The 21,577-nt window shown below is 48.0% G+C and overlaps 1 protein-coding gene across 5 annotated transcripts in view; it reads left to right on the top strand.

The window, feature by feature from the left end:
• The window catches only part of zgc:113333 (beta-N-acetylhexosaminidase), an 80,596-nt gene that overhangs the window by 22,069 nt on the left and 36,950 nt on the right, over positions 1 to 21,577 (top strand). For all 5 annotated transcript variants that reach the window (XR_007956774.1, XM_052021615.1, XM_052021617.1 and 2 more), the window contains exons 2-3: positions 2,709 to 2,811; positions 15,205 to 15,442. Coding sequence is in view for 4 of the 5 variants with exons in the window: in XM_052021615.1 (XP_051877575.1) it covers positions 2,723 to 2,811; positions 15,205 to 15,442 (327 nt within the window). In the remaining variant the exon portion in view is untranslated. The remainder of the gene's footprint in view (positions 1 to 2,708; positions 2,812 to 15,204; positions 15,443 to 21,577) is intronic.

Raw genomic sequence — 21,577 nt, 5'->3', positions numbered from 1 at the left:
GGCCTTCTCCACTACCAGGGTAAGGCCCAAGGCTAACTAGAGGAACAGCACCTCATGTTCCACCTGGGTAGTCTACATCTGATAGCATGACCATTAAGCTTTCCAATTTTAGATAAGCCTCCCCTCCGGTGTCTTTGGCCTCACCCCCACCACTGCCATCTCTATCTCCTTCCGATCCTCCTCTGGTCCTCCCATTTTTTTGTCCCCTTTCCCAGCCGTCCCCATCCAGACCCCATCACCCTTCTTGGTCCCCCTCTCCCCTCCTGGTTCCATCCACCAACTACACACACTGTTCACCCACAGTCTCCCCCCCCCCCCCCCCACCCCATCCAAACCAGAACCCTGCATGACCAGGAGATTCGTGGTCCACTGAGGACTAGACCCGTGGTATAGATGTGTAAATCTGTGAATGGTGATCCAGAGACCTACAAGAAGTCCAGGTACAACCTCCAAAAGGCTATCATGAGAACGAAGAGGCAATTCGGGCAAAGCTGGAGACGCAAACGGACGATCGACAGCTGTGGCAGGGCTTGCCGCTATCACCTCCTACAAGGCGAGAAAAATAGCATAAGTGGCAATGACTCATCACTCCCTGATGACCTTAATGCCTTTAATGCACACTTTGAGTGGGAGAATAACAATACACCTGTGCAAGTCCACACAGCACCCAATGACCCTGTGATCTGTCTCAGAGGCTAACGTCAGAACATCCTTCAGTTGGGTGAACCCTTGCAAGGCGTCAATTCCTGACGGTGTACCTGGTCGAGTGCTATAAACACATGCTGACCAACTGGCTGGAGTGTTCAGGGACATCTTCAACCTCTCGCTTCTGTGGTCTGAGGTACCCACCTGCTTCAAGGTGGCATCAATGTACCAGTGCCCACTAGAGCAGGGTGACTTGCTTCAATGACTACTGTCCAGTAGCACTTGTATCCACCATAATGAAGTGCTTCAAGAAGTTGGTTATGGCTCGACTGAACTCCTACGTCAGTAAGGACCTGGACCCACTTCAGATCACCTACCGCCACAATAGGTCTACGGCAGACATTATTTTGCTGACTCTCCACTCTGTTCTGGACCACCTGGACAACAGGATGTATGTCAGGCGATTGTTCATTGACTGCAGCCTGGCGTGCAACACCACCATCCCCTCAAAACTTATCATCAAGCTCCAAGACCTGGGCCTCTGTACCTCCCTTTGCAAATGGATCCTCGACTTCTTCACTGGGAAACGCATCATAATCAATACGCATCGTAAAGCTCATCTCCTCCTCAATGGCCATCAACAAGATGCACCTCAGGGCTGCATGCTTAGCCACCGGCTCTACTCTCTGTATACCTACAACTGTGTGACTAAGCATAGCTCCAACGCCACCTACAAATTTGCCGATGACACTACTGTTGTTAGCAGAATTATGGATGGTGACAAGGAGGCATACAGGAGTGAGATAGGTCAACTGGTTGTGTGGTGTTGTAACAACAACTTTGTGCTCAATGTCAGCAAAACCAAGGAACTGATTGCGGACTTTGGGGGAGGTCAGGTGAACATAGACCGGTCCCTATTAAGGGTCTGTGGTGGAAAGGGTGAGCAGCTTCAAGTTCCTGGGTGTCAACATCTTGGAGGACCTATCATGGGCCCAGCACATAGAAGCAACTGTAAAGAAGACGCACCAGTGTCTCTACTTTCTTAGAAGTTTAGGAAGGCGACATCCATCATTAACGACCCCTAATATCCGGGCCATGCCCTCTTCCCTTTGCTGCCATGAGGCAGGAGGTACAGGAGCCTGAAGACCCATGCCTCAAGGTTCAACAACAGAGTCTTCCCCAATGCCATCAGGTTCTTGAACTGACCTGAACAACCCTAATTCTACCTCAGAGTGTATTTCCCTCAACTCGCAATAATGTCATTATGTTTATTTTTATTTATTTTGTCATGTAAGTTATGTATAACTTATGTTAATTTAATTTTATGTAATTTATGTTTGTAATGCACTGTGCTGCTGCTCCAAAAAGCTAATTTTCATGGCATTTTATACCCTGGGTATGTATGTTCACAACAACAAACTTGACAGTAAACTTGGTTCTGGTTCCATTTGCCCTTCACCTCTCTCCTAACGGTTCCTATTATCACTTTTCTTATTTATCAAATTCAAGCACTGGTATCCCTTTTGCTCCTGCTTATCTCCCTCCAGCAGCTGTCTCCACCTTCACTCTCCCCTCCCCCCTCCACCTCACTTCATCTGCTTCAATAAAAAGAAGAAAAGGGAGACAGCTTCACCCCACCCCTGTCTGACCTGGCTCGACCTGCCCATCATCCTTCATCCCTCCTCAGTCCACCAATCATCTCGGGCTCCTGTCTCATCACTACCCTCCCATCAACAAATCCTTTTCCCCCACAGATGCAGCTCGACCCGTTGAGTTCCTCCAGCAGATTGTGTGTTCCAGCATCTGCAGTCTCTTGTGTTTACATCTACATCTTTCTATATTGTAAGAAAAGATAAAAAATCATATGAGGAAGGAACAATAAAAAATAATATGCGGAAGGAACAATAAAAATAATATGAGGAAGGAAATATAAAATGAATATTTTGCATTAACTATGAAGAGCTCTGCTAAAGTGTCATTTAAAGGCAAGACAAGCTTTAGGCAGCATATTTTGTTAATCTGAATTTATTTTAATGCATGGTTTTTCCCCTTCTTTCTTGCAGTTTCACAGGGAAGCATGTTGAGGATAACCTCCTTGGACATTTTGCGGATCTTTCTTTTCCTGGTTATAATAATTGTGGGCCTGAAGATATGCTACAAGCCAAAGTAAGTTTTTTCTTGAAATCAGCCTTAGAATTCAGTTGCTGCTGGCAAGGCCAATGTTTGTTGCTCATCCCTGTTTTCCCCTGAGAAGCTGTTAGTGTGCCCTGAGTGATAACGGGGGAAGAGCTGATGTGCCAGTCAATTTTCCCTGTTGGGAACATGGAGCTGATGCTGTTCCCATGCACCTGCTGCCCTTGTCCTTCCAGGTACTGGAGATCAGGGTGCTGCCATAGACAATATCCCATCTGTGGGGTGTGACAGGGTATGGATAGGGGTTTTTGTTGCTGATTCTTGCCCATTGAATCATCAGATGTAGTAATGGGTCTCCAAGGAACAGGACTGACAGGCTTTGGCATTGGCTATGTTTGCCTCTACCTAGGACCATATAATTTAATCATAGAGACATACAACATGGAAACTTCAGCACAGAAACTGGCCCTTACAGCCCACCTCGTCCATGCCGACCAGTTGCCTGCATTAGGCTCGTATCCCTCTATGCATTTCCTATCCGACCACCTGTTCAAATACCTTTTAAACATTGTCATTGTATCTGCCTCCACCACCTCCTCTGGCAGCTCATTCCAGATATTCACCACCCTCTGTGTGAAAAACATATGACTCAGATCTCCTTTAAATTTTTCCCCTCTCACCTTAAACCTGTGACCTCTAGTTCTAGACTCCACTGCTCTGGTATAAAGACTGATTATTTATCCTACCTATGCCTCTGATAATTTTATAAACCTCTGTTAGGTCATGCCTCAGTCTCCTACATTCCAGTGAGAATAAACCCAACCTGTCTGATGTCCTTATAATTATAAGCCTCCATTCCAGGCAACACCTGGTAAACCCCTTCTGCACTCTCTCTCTATTGCTACCACATCCTTCTTGTAATGTGGTGACCAGAATTGTACACAATGCTCTAGGTCCAGTCTAACCAATGTTTTGTACAGCTGCAACATGATGTCCCAACTCCTATACCTAATACCTTGGCCTGTCAAGGCAAGCAGACCAAATGCCGCCTTCATTACCTTATGCACCATTTTCAGCAAGCTGTAGACTTGCACCCCAAGGTCCTTCTGTACATCAATGGTTCCCTGCCATTTACTCCATATGTCCGACCAGAATTTGACTTCCCAATGTGCATTCCCTCACACGTCTGGATTAAGTTCCATCTGCCATTGGTTCACCCAACTTTCCAGCTGATCTATGTCCCACTGCATTCTTAGGCAGCCTTCTTGCTACCTGTAATTCCACCAATTTTCATGTTGTCTCAGACTTACTAATCAGACCACCTACATTCTCATCCAATTCATTTATGTATATTACAAACAACAATATTAATCCTGTGGCGACTCACCGTCTAGTCAGGCGAACCGACTCGGCAGTCGGGTCATGCGGCGTCGGAGCGACGAGGCCCAAGATGGCGGCGGGCCTCGTCTTTCCGAGCGACGGGGAGAACCCGCGCGCGGGAAAGTCCTGATGACGTAGGACTTACGTCATTGCTGGTTGTTTTGGGCAGGAACATTCTCCCTTAAAGGGCCCGCACAAGGCGGGAAAATAAACCAGTTCTGTTTGGCAATCCTCCGAGTAGAGTCTTGTTTTATTCCGCGGTAGCAACCGCTACATTGGTGACCCCGACGGTCCAAACGGCTTTTGGACCCGCGAAATGGACGACAGCACAGCAGCCAACGCAGTGGCCCTCAAGCTGCCCACCTTTTGGACACTTCGGCCCAGCGTCTGACCAGGCCGAAGCGCAATTCCACCTTTGGCAGATCACCTCCGATTCCACGAAGTACTACCATGTGGTTAGCTCTCTGGACCAGGAGACAGCCGCCCAGGTTGGAGATTTCATCCAGTCGCCTCCGGAGGAAGATAAGTACCCGGCTTTCAAAGACCTTTTGATCCGGACCTTCGGCCTCTCCCGTCGTGAGCACGCCGCCCGCCTGCTTCATCTGGATGGCCTGGGGGACAGATCCCCATCCGCCCTAATGAATGAGATGCTGGCATTGGCCGAGGGACACAAGCCATGCCTGATGTTCGAACAGGCCTTCCTCGAACAGCTCCCCGATGACATCCACTTGTTGTTAGCTGACGCCAACTTCAGCAACCCCCTTGAGGTGGCCGCCCGGGCAGATGTCCTGTGGAGGGCCAAGCGCGAGAGCGGTTCGTCCGTCAGTCAAATCACCAGGCCGCGAGCCCAACGCCCGCCTCGCCCGGCCCCAGCAACCGAGCAGCCACGCCCCAGGAACGCAGACGACGACACGGGTGACCAGCTGTGCTTCTACCATCAGAGGTGGGGTGCGGAGGCCCGTCGATGCCGCCCACCCTGTAAGTTTCAGGGAAACGCCAGGGCCAGCCACCGCTGATGGCTACGGTGGCTGGCCGCCGACAGAGCCTCCTCTTCGTTCAGGACAAGAAATCTGGACGGCGTTTCCTCGTTGATACTGGAGCGGAGGTCAGTATTTTGCCCCGACAGGCCGCAACACTCGTGACAGGCCACCAGGTCCTCTACTCAATGCCGCCAACGGTACAACGATACGGTCTTTCGGCACCCGTACGCTTCAATTACACTTTGGCGGCAGCCGTTTTACCTGGACCTTTACCCTTGCCACCGTCGCCCGACCACTCCTGGGAGCTGATTTCCTTCGGGCCCACAACCTGTTAGTCGACCTGCGAAGGAAGCGGTTAGTCCACTCTAGCACTCTCCGGACCTATCCCCTGGGAGAAATCAGCCCACCAGCCCCGCGCCTGGACTCCATTTCCCTTTCTGGCGACGATTTCGCCAAGCTCCTAGCCGAATTCCCATCGATTTTGGCACCTTCGTTTACAAATTCTAGGCCCACACATGGGGTACGACACCACATCATTACCACAGGGCCACCCCTTCATGCCCGAGCACGACGATTACCTCCAGACAAGCTCCGCCTGGCAAAGGAAGAGTTCCGTCACATGGAGGAGCTGGGGATTGTTCGCAGGTCAGACAGCCCCTGGGCCTCCCCCCTGCACATGGTCCCCAAAGCCACCGGAGGGTGGAGGCCCTGCGGCAACTACCGCAGGCTGAATGACGCCACCACCCCGGACCGCTATCCCATCCCTCACATCCAGGACTTCGCAGCGAACTTACACGGGGCCTGCATCTTTTCCAAAGTGGACCTCGTTAGGGGATACCACCAAATCCCGGTCCATCCGGATGACGTCCCCAAAACTGCGATTATCACCCCATTCGGCCTGTTCGAATTCCTTCGAATGCCGTTCGGCCTTAAGAACGCTGCGCAGACCTTCCAGCGGCTGATGGACGCGGTAGGCCGAGACCTGGACTTCGTGTTCATTTACTTGGACGACATACTGATCACCAGCCGTAACCGCCAGGAACACCTTTCCCACCTCCGCCAGCTGTATTCCCGCCTCCGCGATTTCGGCCTCACGATTAACCCGTCCAAGTGCCAATTCGGACTTGACTCTATCGATTTCCTCGGCCACAAAATCACCAGCGACGGGGCAACACCCCTACCCGCCAAGGTGGATGCTATCCGCCATTTTGCCCGCCCTGACACAGTCAAAGGCCTACAGGAATTCCTTGGGATGGTCAACTTTTACCATCGTTTCATCCCTGCAGCAGCCCGTATCATGCGCCTGTATCTCGCTGCTGGCTGGTAAGGGCAAGGACATCATCTGGACTGACGAGGCTGCGGCTGCTTTCGTTAAGGCCAAAGACACCCTGGCAGACGCCACGATGCTGGTACACCCCAGGACTGACGTCCCGACTGCCCTCACGGTAGACGCGTCCAACACCGCGGTGGGTGGGGTACTGGAACAGCTACTCGAAGGCCGCTGGCAACCCTTGGCATTTTTCAGCAAGCACCTTAGACCGCCCGAACTGAAGTACAACGCTTTTGATCGGGAACTTCTAGCGCTGTATCTGGCGGTCTGGCATTTCCGATACTTTCTAGAAGGCAGACCTTTCACCACTTTCACCGATCATAAGCCTCTGTCTTTTGCCTTCTCCAAAGTCTCCGATCCCTGGTCAGCTCGTCAGCAGAGACATTTATCCTACATTTCCGAGTTCACAACTGACATCCAACATGTCTCCGGAAAGGATAATGTCGTTGCTGATGCACTTTCCAGACCAACCATCCACAACCTATCCTTGGGTGTCGACTACACGGCCCTAGCTGATGCACAGCAAGCCGACGACGAACTGCCCAGCTACAGAACCACAGTCTCGGGTCTGCAGCTCCGAGATTTCTTGGTTGGTCCAGGTCAGCGGACCCTACTTTGCGACGTTGCGACTGGTCAGCCCCGCCCTATAGTCCCTGCAGCCTGGCGGAGACGCGTTTTTGACTCGGTACATGGGTTGGCGCACCCGTCCATCAGATCTACTGTCCGACTGGTCGCCAGCAAGTTTGTCTGGCATGGCCTGCGCAAACAGGTCAGTGAGTGGGCCAGGACTTGTCCGCACTGCCAGACGTCAAAAATCCAGCGACACACCAAGGTCCCACCACAGCAGTTCGAGCCTACCCGTAGGAGGTTCGACCACATACACGTCGACCTCGTGGGCACTCTGCCGGTTTCAAGAGGAGCCCGGTACCTCCTTACCATCGTGGACCGGTTCACGAGGTGGCCTGAGGCAACCCCCCTGACTGACATCACAACTGATTCCTGCGCCCGGGCGCTGCTCACAACTTGGGTCTCACGTTTTGGCGTTCCGGCCCACATCACTTCAGACAGAGGCACCCAATTCACTTCCAGTCTCTGGGCTGCATTAGCGAACCTGCTAGGGACGCAGCTGCACACCACCACGGCCTACCATCCTCAATCAAATGGGTTGGTGGAACGTTTTCACCACCATCTGAAATCGGCCTTGATGGCCTGCCTGAAGGGTCCTAACTGGGTTGACGAGCTGCCTTGGTTCCTGCTCGGCATACGCACTGCCCCCAAAGAAGATCTCCACACTTCGTCAGCTGAGCTTGTGTACGGGGCGCCCCTAGTTGTCCCCGGGGATTTCATACCTGCCCTTCGGGACCAAGGGGAACAACCCCCAGCAGTCCTACAAAGACTGCGCGAGAAGCTTGGCGCCTTGGCCCCGATTCCCACCTCACGGCACGGTCAAGCCCCATCCTGCCAGCCCAAGGAACGACGGGACTGTAAGTTTGTTTTCGTTCACAGGGGCACACCTCGGGCGCCATTGCAACGACCATATGAGGGACCGTTCCGAGTCATACGGAATAACGGATCCACTTTTATTTTGGACATTGGAGGCAGGGAACAGGTTTTCACGGCGGACCGCCTCAAACCGGCCCATTTGGATCTGCAACAGCCTGTTGAAGTTGCCACGCCGCGACGCAGAGGCCGCCTCCCTAAGCGGCAGCTGGCACAGCCCACGGACCTTGGGGACTGTCTCACCGGTTCTGGGGGGGGTTGTGTGGCGACTCACCGTCTAGTTGGGCGAACCGGCTCGGCAGTCGGGTCGCGCGGCGTCAGAGCGACGAGGCCCAAGATGGCGGCGGGCCTCGTCTTTCCGAGCGACGGGGAGAACCCGCACGTGGGAAAGTCCTGATGACGTAGGACTTACGTCATTGCTGGTTGTTTTGGGCGGGAACATTCTCCCTTAAAGGGCCCGCGCAAGGCGGGAAAATAAACCAGTTCTGTTTGGCAATCCTCCGAGTAGACTCTTGTTTTATTCCGCGGTAGCAACCACTACAATCCAATATTTAATTCTACGCCCCCCTCCCAACATTTTCATCAACTGCCCCCAGGTTCTACCACTCACCTACACACTAATGGCAATATACAGTTGTTGATTAATCTACCGACCCTCACATCTTTGGGGTGTGGGAGGAAACCAGAGCACCTGGAGGAAATCCACATGGTCACAGGGAGAATGTCCAACTCCACACAGGCAGGACCCAAGGTCAGGATTGAACCCGGGTCTCTGACGCTGTGAAACAGTGGCCTGCATTTAATCACAGTTTATTTGAAGAAAATAGCAAATGTACAATTACTATATCAATGTACCTTACATCTCATTATATTTGCTTCCAAGATTTCCATTATGTCAAAATAACCTAATTTTTCTTCTCCAAATATCCCGTGAGCAGTAGTTCCAGGTGGTTTACACAGATTCCAGTCCCTCCGTGTGCAGTGCTGGGAAGACCCCAAACTGCGGCCTTTCCCAAAGCTGCATGAGGCTTCAGTGTGTCCCCCAGCATGAGCAGAGAGTCTCTGCTGCCTGGAGTCACCACCTCTGTTATGCTCACATCTTTCCTGATGGATTCAGCAAAAGGCTTGACATGACACATAAACCAGACTGACCAGAGAAGGCAGCCTTGGCTTCTCCAGATTCAATTGAGAAACATTCTATTTTCCACCCACTGATTACTGATGTCTCTGTAGAGCAGTTGTATCGAATTATTGATTCTCTTCCCAAAGCCCATTTTGAGAGTGTCCATCATGTGTGTGTGCAATATTCTGTCAAAGGCCATCTCCGGTTCAAAGCTTACTAAGCATGCATCCACCCATTCATTATGCACATAGATGATGATATCCCTGAGCAGTGAAAGGCTGTCAGAGGTCTTCCTGCTGGAGACATTACAAGTCGGGTCTAGGTGGATCACCTGTCTCAGAGCCGACTTAATCCACCTGGCGATGACCTTGGACAGAATCTTGTAATCCACATACAACAGTGAGATGAGTTGCCGGTTTCTGGTCTTCTCCCTCTCCCCCTTCCGTATGTAGGTGAGGGTGATGATGCCCTTCCTCATGGATTCTGACATGCTGCCAGCTACAAGCACTGTGCACTTCCAGCAGGTCTGGGCCCATCCAGTCCCAGAGAGCTGAGTGAGCCGTCACAAGGGAATGGGTGAAACTTGTCACCTCCTCCAGCATCAGTGTCTGGTCCAGACTACCCTGCTTGCTGCTGTCTAAAACCTCTGAGATAGAGGACAGGAAGTTCCAGGACCTGTGCTGCCTATGGTCTTTCTGTCATACAGACTGGCATAGAAGAATTTGTAGATCCTCATTATGTCCATCTGTGTGGATGTTACTGAGCCTTTGGACTGCAGATCACAGAGCTCCCTCTGTGAACCTTTGGAAGAAGTGTGAGCACATCTCATCCTGATCTATGTTGCGGACTCTGGATTGGGGAAGATGCTCTGTACCTCTGGGAGTTCTTTCTCAACCACATCCACAGTAGCAGCAGCAGCAAATTCCAGACACATTTCCCTCTGACCCTCTCTTCCATTCTGAACACCTGTGAGGATGAAGAAACTTTTGATGGTCACCCTGATTTCTTCACGCCAAGTGCCTCAGAGAGTCAAAGATGGGCTTCATGGTTCTCCAACCTGAGTTGTCCCTTTTAAGCTCCTAGACGTTTTCTAGTATCAGCAGTTTCACATTTAGCTTCCGTGTGCCTGTGCCTGCTTTCTGTAGTGACAGTCAGCCAGTGGAAAGTAGTGGTCAATGAAGAACACCGGTGTAACATTGGTGGATCTGACTGTGACTGCTTGGGACACACAGAGGAAGTCTAGGGACAGAACTGAGATTATTTGGTAGGAACTAGGGAGAATTAATTGGGAACAACTGTTTTTTGGCAAGTCCACATCTGACATGTGGAGGGTGTTTAAAGACCAACTGCACAGAATACAGGACAGGTATGTTCCAGTAAGAAGGAAGGACAAGGCTGGCAAGGTAAGGGAACCTTGGATGACGAGAGAGGTGGTAAATTTAGTCAAGAAGAGAAGGGAAATGTATGTAAGGTTTAGGAAGCTAAAGTCAAACAGACCCCTTGAGGATTATCAAGAAGCCAGAAAAGAATTCAAGGAGGCAATAGGAAAGCCAGGAGGGGCCATGAAAAGTCCTTGGCATGTAGGATTAAAGAGAATCCCAAGGCACTCTATACATACATCAAGAGCAAGATGATAAGTAGCGAGTTGGTAGGACCACTCAAGGATAAAGGAGGGAACATATGCTTGCAGGCAGAGGATGTCAGTGAAGTTCCAAATGAGTGCTTTGCATCAGTATTTACCAAGGAGAAGGACATGGAGGATAGTGACATTAGTGTGGAGCATACTAATTTGCTAGGGCATTTCAACATAAAGAAGGAGGAAGTGTTGGGTGTCTTAAAGAACGATAAGGTAGATAAGTTCCCAGGGCCTGATGGGATATATCCCAGGTTATTGAGAGAAACAAGAGATGAGATTGCTGGGGCCTTGACCAATATCTTCATGTCCTATCTAAACACAGGCGAGGCCCCGGTGGACTGGCAAGTAGCTAATGTTGTTCCATTATTCAAGAAAGGGAATTGGGATAATCCTGGAAACTACAGAATATTGAGTCTTAGGTTAGTGGTAGGGAAGTTACTGGAGAGAAATTCTTAGGGATAGGATTTATGAGCAATTGGAAAACCAAGTAGGGACAGTCAGCATGGCTTTGTGTGGGGCAAGTCATGTCTTACTAATTTGATTGAGTTTTTCTAGAAGGTGATGAAGGTGATGGATAAAGGTAGAGCTATGAATGTTGTCTACATGGATTTTTAGTAAGGTGTCTGACAAGGTCCCTCACGGGAGGCTCATCCAGAAGATTAAGATGCATGGGATATAGATCAGATGGAAAGTTGGGCAGAGCATTGACAGATGCAAGTTAATCCTGACAACTGTGAGGTGAAGGAATGTAGGCTTAGGAATGTTGATGAACAGAGAGACCTTGGGGTTCTAGTCCATTTTTCCCCAAAAGTGGCAACACAGGTCAACAAGACAGTGAAGAAGACATATGAGATGCTTGCTTTTATTAGCCAGGGCATAGAATATAGGAGTTGAGATGTTATACTGCAACTTTACAAAGCACTGGCTAGACCACACTTGGAGCATTGTGTGCAATTCTGGTTGCCACACTATGGAAGGATGTGATTGCACTGGAGAGAGTGCAGAGGGGATTCACTTGAATATTGCCTGGAATGAAGGACTTTATTTATGGGGAGAGATTGGATAGGGTGGTCTTGCTTTCCCTGGAGCAGAGGAGGCTGAGGGGCAACTTGTTAGAAGTATGTAAGATTATGAGAGGCTTTTTCCCATGGTAGGGTATCAAAAACAAGAGGGCATAGGTTTAAGGTGAGAGGAAGGAGTTTTATAGGGGATTTGAGAGTTAAGTTTCTTACACGGTGAGAGGTTGATACCTGGAACACACTGCCAGTGGTGGAATCAGATACAATTACCATACTTAAGAGAAAATTAGACAGGCACCTAAATAAGAAGACAAAGAAGGAAACGGTCCTAGTATGGGCAAAAGGGTCAGCATGGATTTGGTAGGCCAAAGGGCTCATTTCTGTGCTGTATGACTCTAAAGCTGCTCCAGAGACCCGGGTTCAATCCTGACCTCTGGTACTGTCTATGTGGAGTTTGCACATTCTCTCTGTGTCTGTGTGGGTTTCCTTTGGGTGCTCCAGTTTCCTCCCACATCCCAAAGACACGTGGGTTGGTAGCTTAGTTGGCCACTGTAAATTGCCCCTAGTGTAGGGGGTGACAGGAGAATAAGGTGGTAAGAGGATTTAGTGAGGATACAAGAGGAACAGATAGGATTAATGTTGATAGTGATGCAGACATGGAGGGCGAAGGGGCATGTATCTCTGCCGCCTGATTCTAATATCGCAAAGCTGGAGGACAGGTGGACAACAGCTCCCTTTCTCTTCACTTTACGTTCACCTTGACGTGGAGTTTGCTTTTCCACATCTCAAAAGATGTTAACTCTGGTGTAGCTTCCTTCTCCCTCTCAGGAATGGTCAAAACATCCAGAACAGAGAGCATGTACACTGTCACAGTTTGGTCCCTTGGTGCCAGGAGAGCGCATAAAGTCTCCGCCTTCAAAAGCCCATAGCGGGGCCTCACTCCCCTTCTCCCTGCCACAGCTACAAGCAGCCAGCAATGTTTCAGGAGGGAACATCCTCAAACCCTGGTAGGAGTAGGGAGAATAAAAAATGTGTTTAATGTAAGATTAGTGTAGAATGGGTGGATGATGTTCAGTGCAGTCTCAGTGGGCTGAAGGGTCTGTTTCCAATGCTGTATCTCTCTGTGACTCTCTGACATTGATGTACCCAGCACTTGGGAAATCCTGCAGACAGACGTCTGTGGCTTTGAATCACAACACTTTAGCAGCACTTTCCTGTTTGAAAACCTGTCGGCCTTCATCCAAGTTGTTCACTGTCACTGATAGTGTGGGTTACACCACGGTCACCTGCTCAATTAGCCGCCCTGTTTACTGCAGAAAAGTAAGCTGCTGTTGCTGGTAATTAGACCGGTTTCAATTGAGATCTGCCTCTGTGTCAGGTACGCAGCTGCTCAGGGGACACCTCAAGGACCACTACACCAATCCACCGCCTGAGGAGAGCAGGAAGCCACAGAATTCTCAGGCCCAAACTCGAAAATCTGGTTTCTCAACAAACATAAGCTTGATCTTATTCAAAAGGCCAGAAACTATCCTTGGGCACAGCCCTCTTTGTGTTTTTTCCAAAAATACATTCTGTTCATAAAATTTGCAATTCTACAATATAGGTCATTCATTGTACCCAACCTGTCATTATAATTACCTGCAGTCGTTGTGTTATGTCAACCTGGCATCAGTTTTTCATCCCAAACTTTCCACCGTGAAGTGTTTGAGAGGCTGTTACACAGACCCAGCCCCTCAGTGTCCAGTGGCAGCAGGGCCCTACATTGTGGCCTTCCCTGGAGACCCTTCGCAATGGCTGCACTGAGCTTCAGTGTGTCCCTCAGCATGCACTCCTACACCCTGGATTGTGCCAGTCGGAAACATTCAGTTGAGGGCAGCACCTCACATAGGAAGACAAGTCTCAGGCAGAGATAGGGGCGTCTTTCACCGAGTTAGTGATCTTTCAGCTGTAGTTGATATTTGACCATGGGAACAGCCGTAGAGCACAGGGGGACCCTCAATAAGGACCACTGCCTTCTTGGCCAATGCACAGTCCAGCAGGAGGTAGGTGATGATCTCATCCCCAGCACAGCCACTTTGAGGGCAGCATATGGTAGGATAGAGACTCAGCCAAGCAAGGTCTTGGTGATCGTTCAACAGTTCTGATGATGAGGCATTCTGCCAAATGACCTTGACGGTCTGCCTGGGGAACCATCTGGCAAGATCCACCATCAGGACATTCCCTGCAGACCACTCCTACACCTGTATAAAACTGCAGTCCTTAGTTATTTTGCAGGGCACACTTCCTGTGTCCCCTGCCCTTTTCCTTCGAGGTGCTGGAGGTCATGGGTTTGAGAGTTCTGTCTCATATCCATTTAAGCTGAGGTTCCATTCCCTCCTTCTAACTACTTGCCCATACATTTTATTTATCTTTACAATATCTTACTGCTGTCTCCATCTTTCCTACCTTTTTCAAGGGGGATGTTAGCATTGTGATAATGTTACTGGTTTAGTGATCCATCAGCCAGAATTTGGATTCAAGTCACACCATTGCAGCTAGGAAATTTAACTCAGCTAATTAAATAAATCTGGAATATTATCTGTAATGGTGATCATGACACTGCTAAATGGTTGTTAAATTACACCCATTAAAGTAGAAAACTCTGGCATCGTCCCCCTCACTCGGTTATATATCGGTTGAACATTGCTTTCAAAATTCCACAGCAGTTATCCCCAATTCCCAAACACATCTGTAGCACCTGGAAGGACAAGAGCAGCAGCACATGAGAATATTATTATCCTCAACTTCATTAGTCACGAAGGACACTTACTATCAGAAGTGGAGCTGAAGCACAGTTGTCACAACATTGTGCATTTAGCAGTGCAACAGGAGATGAATTTCCCCTTCCTCATGTTTCACAATGATGCCAATTACTTTCCTGAGCACTGATTGAGCCTTACAGCTTACTCCTAATTCCCATTTATGTTCCTTTTCTTCTTCCTATACCCCTCCACCAACCTTCCATTTCTGGCATCTACACTCCCATTTTTTTTAAAAAGTGCATGTCTTCAGGTATTGAGCTTCATCACGTTTTTAAAACAAATCCTCATTAACTTTATTTACCTTTTCTTTCTCACCCCTTCATTGCCCCTCCCTCTCACCCCTTTCTCTCCCCTCCCTCTCACCCCTTTCTCTCCCCTCCCTCTCACCCCTTTCTCTCCCCTCCCTCTCACCCCTTTCTCTCCCCTCCCTCTCACCCCTTTCTCTCCCCTCCCTCTCACCCCTTTCTCCTTCCCTCTTCCTTCTTAACTTAACCAAATGGATTTCTTTTCTCACCTGAGTGTGCCAGTTTATAGTTTAATGATTAAGCTGCTGCTTCTACCTTTGTCAACGGCTTCTTAGTTTGGAAGACTTGTTAACTTTTGTGAGCTATAGTTGAATGATTCAGTTGATTGAAAGAAAATGCTTCTCTCTCTCAGGACCACACCAACTGACACACCTAAGACCATTAACTTCTGGAGTAAGCATGGAAAATCAATGACAAATAAAGACAAAGTGATGACTGTGGCCAAAGAAATCTCTCAGCAAAGAGAGGTCAAGACAAAGCCAGTGGTGAAAGCAGGACCAGTCCAGCTGAAGGATTATGGTTCTTCAGGGATGAGAGTCGTGCACTTGGATCTCAAAGGAGCTCCTCCCAAACTTGCTTATCTGAAAGAGGTAGGAGATGTCTGCCTGGGAATTAAACTGTGAAGTGCTTTTTTTTCCCCAGGGTTATGGGAATGGGAATTGATCTTAGCCAGAGTGAAACGCAAGTGTGACTATTTCTGGGCCACCTCATGCCCCTCCAGAAATTAAACTGGGCGCTGCCGGTGTGCTGATGATGCACAGAGAATGAAGTCAGTGCTTGTACGAAGCTGTTTCAGAGCTCTGCTGGTCGAAATGAAAGAGCAATCACTAACCAATCAGGTTCAGGAGTGTCATTTAAAGGGCTATCCTGTGAAAGATGAAACTTCTGCAGCAGAGGTTGAGAGCTGGATCTGAAAACTTCTCAGTGAACATAGATGCTGCTGAGTCAAACTGTAATGTCTGCAGTCGGGAGCTGCTTACAATGCCTGCTTCCATGGTGGTCCTGTTGGCTGCCACAGGCCAGGTTGGGCATCCTGAGGTTGGAAGCATGGACAAGTTCAGGGCAGAAGACCCTCTCTCTACAGAAGGCCATATGCTCCTATCTCGACCACTCTGTGCAGCAAATTCTTTGCGAGATGACATTTTCCAAAACCATCAGTTACAGAGAAATGCAACATTCTGCAGACACATCTACAGCCACGCACACATACCTGAACTGCTCTGCTCATAGAAATCCAGGTCACCATCACTCAACTTCCAAGCCTTCCAGTTAGCTGCGGCCTCTCTCTGCCATTCCTCGCAGTGGCATGAGGGAGATCACTGATGTTCAGTATTTTGGGAGAAGAGACTTCCTGCACTTTTTGTAGTGGATGAGGCTGAGCAAGTGCATGGATTTGACAGCATTGCTGGATTCTCCAAAGCTCAGACCAGGTTCTCGGCACATGTATCTGCTTTGGGCAGAACCCAGAACTCTTAGGGAGCGAATTCTTTTCCCTCACTTTTCCTGGTTGACTGCAAGAGGAATTTTCTCATGGTCCAGGAATCCCACAGATCCCTTTATTTTGTGGAGTCCACTTTTCCAGACATGTCTCAGGACCATGAATGGATCTTCAGGAATAAGAGCAGTCCTTCCTGATGCCTGTCTGTGCTCCCTTAACTTTAGCTGAGTTACAGTGAAAACTCCAGCACCACCCATCAGGAATGCCAGCAGCCTTCTCTAAATGAGAGCAACAAACAATCTTCTGGAGGAACTCAGCTGGTCAAGCAGCATCATTGAGGGGGAAAGGAATTGTCAATGTTTCAGGTCAAAACCTTGCATCGTTGCAGCTGAAGCATCGACAATTCCTTTCTCCCCACAGATGCTGCTTGACCAGCTGAGTTCCTCCTGAAGATTGTTTGTTGTTCCAGATTAAAGTGTCTGCAATCTTTTGTGCCTTCTGTAAATGGGACTCTGCAATCTGCAGCAGTTGGAGACCATGTTACAGAACACACCAAACAGGTCAGACTTCATCCACATCAGTTGCATAGCAACAGGAGAGCTCAGGCCTTCCGTGAGGGGCCACAGGAAAAGGAGGAGCAGGAGACAGCAGATGAAGATGAGAAGGATGGACCAGAGGAGGATCAGCATTGGGGAGAGCACGCCTGTGTATGGGGATCATGTGATGTGCTGCAGGAGGAAAGGCCTCTCTTGGACATTCTCATGAGCACCCCACTTCACCTTCCCGCAACACATCCTAATTGGCCATCCACCTCTGTAACTATTGAGCTGTAGGGTTTGCACCGTGGTCTCGGGAATCCTTCTGATTGCTGATTGAACACCAAAAAACTCGAGGGTGCTGGAAATTGGAAATCATTTCAGAAAATACTGGGTCTACTCAGTGGGTCAGGCAGCATCTGTGAAGAGAAAAACAGAGTTACCAGTATTTCTGACCACCATTCACCAAGTCCACCAGTGCCACTCTGTTCCCCAGTGGAAGGGTTCATGACATTGCTGGATGGACACAATGAAAGAAGACTGCTGCTGTTTATTCTCAATGGGCATGGCACAATGAGAACAAGATACAGAGGCAATATATTGGCCAGTTAAATATCCGGTCTCTGTATTGAATATAGTTTTCAACCACTGAAATGTGAAAAAATCTACAGGGAAATAGATCATCTCAGTACTGTGCCATTCTCTTTATTGCATCTCTTCTGACCATCACCAAGAGCCAGCGAGCTTCAGTTCAGGAAATACAAGGACCAGAAGAAACTAGTGCTCACCACAAAGCTCCTCTGCTCATTGCATCACTAATGTGTAGACTTTGCTGTGTTTTGAGCATCTTAGCATTGTCACCTGAGGAATTCTGGTGGAAAACAAGTAAAACTACAGATGCTGGAACACAAACAGGAGTGCTGGATGAACTCAGCCAGTTAAGCAGCATCTGTGGAAAGAGAAATCAGTTAATGTTTCAAATTGAAGACCCTTCATCAGAACTGAGAAAGAGAGAGAGCAAGTCAGTCTAAGTACAGAGAAGGTGGGGGAGGGCAGTGGTTGTGACAAAGGGAATGAGTGTATCAGGGTAAAATGATAGACACCAATTGTTAAGGACAGTTGGGCTCCTGTGTCTGTGTGATGTGTTGCTAATGTTGTGAGGCCTGGGTGATGTTGTATAGTCTGGCTCACTGGGATGTGCTGAGCAGGCCAGGATATCAAAATGAAAAAAAAGAGGAGCGGGAGTGGAATGGCATGTACAAGTGGCCAGTCCTGATACGAACAGAAGGAAAGAGCAAATTATCTGCATTTGGAGAATTCATTCTTGAGTCATGTAGGCTGTAATGTGCCCAGATGAAAAATAAGGCAGTCTTCCCCACTGTAGGCTGACATTGGGCCTCTTTGCAGGAGGGCACAGAAAGATCAGAGTGGGAGTGGGATGCTGAATTAAAATGGCAAGCAGTTGGAAGGTCAGGGTCACTCCTTCGGACTGAGCGCAGTTTCTCCACAAAGTGGACACCCAACCTGCGTTTGGTTTCTCCGGTGTAGAGGAGACCACATTGTGAACACCAAAGGCAGTACACTGGATTGAACAAAGTGCAAGTGAATCATTGCTTCACCTGGAATGATTGTTTGGGTCTCTGATGGTGAGAAGGTAAGAGGTGAATGGACAGGTGTTGCACCTCCTCCAATTATGTGGAAAGGTGCCATGGGATAGTGAGTAGTGGGTGGGGATGGAAGAGTGGACCCACCACTTGTGACATTGGGTCTCACTTGGCCTCCACCCTATCACAGAACATAGAATAATACAGCACAGGAACAGGTTCTTCGCCTACAATGTCTGTGCACACCATTATGCCAATCTAAACGAATCCTAATCCCATCTGCCTTCACATGGTCTATATCCCTCTATCACCTGCCTGTTCATGTGCCTATCTAAATGCCTCCTAAATGTTGCAATTGTATCTGTTTCTACTACTTTTCTTGACAGCATGTTCCTGGCACCCACCACTCTCTGTGTAAAAAAATTTGCTTTGGGGATCTCCTTTAAACTTTCTCCCTCTCACCTTAAGCCTATGCCGTCTATTACAGACACTCCATTTGTTCTCTCCACGTCTCCCCATTCTCTACAACTTAGAACATATTCAAGAGGTCATTACCCTGAAATATTAAGTTTCTCTCTCTGCAGATACTGCCTGACCTGCTAGGTATCTCCAGAATTTTCTGTTTTTATTTCAGATTTCCAGCATCTGCAGATTTTTTCTTTCATTTCCAATATTAAGAGTTGCATTATTTATATAGAAAGAAAAATTGCTGGTAAATAAGTGTATCCCCCTGTCATTTGAATTGACAAAAGCACATGAATCAACAAGGTTTAACAGCTCCAAAAGTGGAGCTAATGAAATCTTGGCCAGTGGAGGTGAATGGCATTAATACATTTGAAGGGGTTTAGATATGGAAGAAAAGGGAGAAAGTTGTAGATTTGTGAAGAGGTTTGTGTGGAGTGTAAACCCCACCATTAACCTGCTGGACTGAATGCCTTGTTTCCTTACAGTGAATACTAATTAACAATCACATGAGGAGACGCCCCTCTATTATAGAGAGTAGGATGGGAGCAACTCGAGGAAATCAGTATTATTAGGGAATATGTTAGGGAAATGGATGGGATTGAAAATCAATAGGTCCCAGGGCACAATCATTTGCACCCTAAGGTAATGTTGGATGCATTGATGGTTATTTTCCAACATTTCTTAGACACTGGATCAGTTCCCATGAGTTGAAGGTCATTCATATACTCACACTGTTTAAAGGAGGGAGAGAGAAAACTGGGAAATTCAGACCAGTTAGTCTGACATTGGCAGTGGGGAGAGTGCCAGAATCCAACATTAATGATGTAAAAGCAGAGCATTTGGAAAACAGTGACAGGATGAATCAAGGTCAGCAGGAGTTTATGACAGTTACTTGACAAATTTACTGGAATTTTTAAAGGATACGTTTAGTAGAGTGGATGGGGGAAAGCCTGTGACTGTGGGGTATTTGGACATTCAGAAGGCTTTTGATAAGGTCCCACATAAAGTATTAGGTGGAAAATTAAAGCATTTGGAACTGAGATTATACTGTCGTGGACAGACAGCTGGTTGGTAGACAGGAAACAAAGAGTAGGAATAAACAGGTCCTTTTTCAAGAGGTAGGCAATGACTAAGGGTATCAGAGGGTTCAGTGCTTGGACCCCAGGTATTCTCAATATATGTTATGTTTAAGATGAGCGAGTTATATGTGAGATCTCCCAAGTTTGTGGAAAATACAAAGCTGGGTAGGAGTGTGATTTGTGGGAAGGATGCAGGGAGGCTGCAGAGTAATTTGGACAGGTTGAGTGGGTAGACAAGTGCATGGCAGATGTAGAATAAAGTGAATAAATGCAAAAACCAGAAGGCAGATAGATTAGGAAAAGAGGAAGTGCAACAAGTTGCACCAGTTGATAAAAGTAAACATACAGGTGTAGCAGGTGATTGAAAAGGCTTTCACAGTGAGATTATTTGAGTACAGGAGCAGGGATGTTTTACTGCAACTGTACAGGGCCTTGGTGAGGTCACACCATGAGTTTTAGCCTCCCTATCTGAGGAAAGGTATTCTTGCTACAGAGAGAGTTTAGCAAAGGTTCACCAGACTGACTCCTGGGATGGCAGGACTGATGTAAGAAGCAAGATTAGCATGACCGGAATTATATTCAATAGAATTTAGAAGAATGAGAGGGGATCTCAATGAAACTTATACAATGCTGACAGAACTGGACAGACTAGATGGAAGAAGGATGTTCCCAATGGTGGGATAGTCCAGAAGCAGAACTCGCAGTCTCAGCATACGGGGTAGGGCATTTAGGACTGAGATGCAGAGAAATTTCTTCTCCCAGAGATGGGTGAACCTGTGGAATTCTCTGCCACAGAAAGCAGCTGAGGCCTAATCATTAAGGAGTTAGACATGTGGCTAATGGCTAAAGAAGTCATGAGGTCTGGGGAGAAAGTTGGAAAATGGTCCTGAGTTTTGATGATTAGCCACATTGAATGGTGCAGCAGGCTGGAAGGGCCGAATGGACTACTCCTGCTCCTATTTTGTAGGTCTCCATATTTAAGATGCAGTCCCCTTGATCCCGAAAGGCAGTGACAAGAGATTACCTGGAAGAGGAGTAAATAGAAGGAGACAAATGTAATGATGCTGGAGGTGTGGGATACAAGACTGGAATGGCTGATTATCTGGAATTGTTGAATTCAATGTTGACTTTTAAGAGTAATTACATGCCAAGTTGGAAGATGAGGTGATGTTCATCAGAATAGACAGTCAAAATTTGATATAGGGTGACAGAAGTAGACATTAGGTAAGGTGACCAAAATCTTGGGTCAAAGGGATTGGTTAGGAAGCACTTTACTTTGAGAGAATGGATTCAGTCCTTGGTGCTCAGACATCTGAAGGCGGACCATCTGTGATAAGGAGAGGGACATGGAATAAGAGCACAATAAGACCGAGAAGGGGATCCTCTGTGCATCAAGTCTGAGCTAGCTGTTTCAAAGAGCAATCCAATTACTCTCAATCTCCTTTCTTTCTTTGTGGACCTGAAATTCTTTTCTTCAAGTATTTATCCAATTCAGTTTTGAAAGCTACTGTCGAATCTGTTCCCAACAACCATTAAGCAGTTCACTCCAAATCTTAAGCATGTGTTAATCTGTGCCCTCTAGTTCAATGAGGATTTGCTCTAT

This window comes from Pristis pectinata, chromosome 8, assembly GCF_009764475.1.
Source record: "Pristis pectinata isolate sPriPec2 chromosome 8, sPriPec2.1.pri, whole genome shotgun sequence".
Taxonomy (NCBI): Eukaryota; Metazoa; Chordata; class Chondrichthyes; order Rhinopristiformes; family Pristidae; genus Pristis; species Pristis pectinata.
The sequence above is the reverse complement of the archived record's forward strand: the minus strand, read 5'-3'. Positions and strand labels throughout refer to the sequence as shown.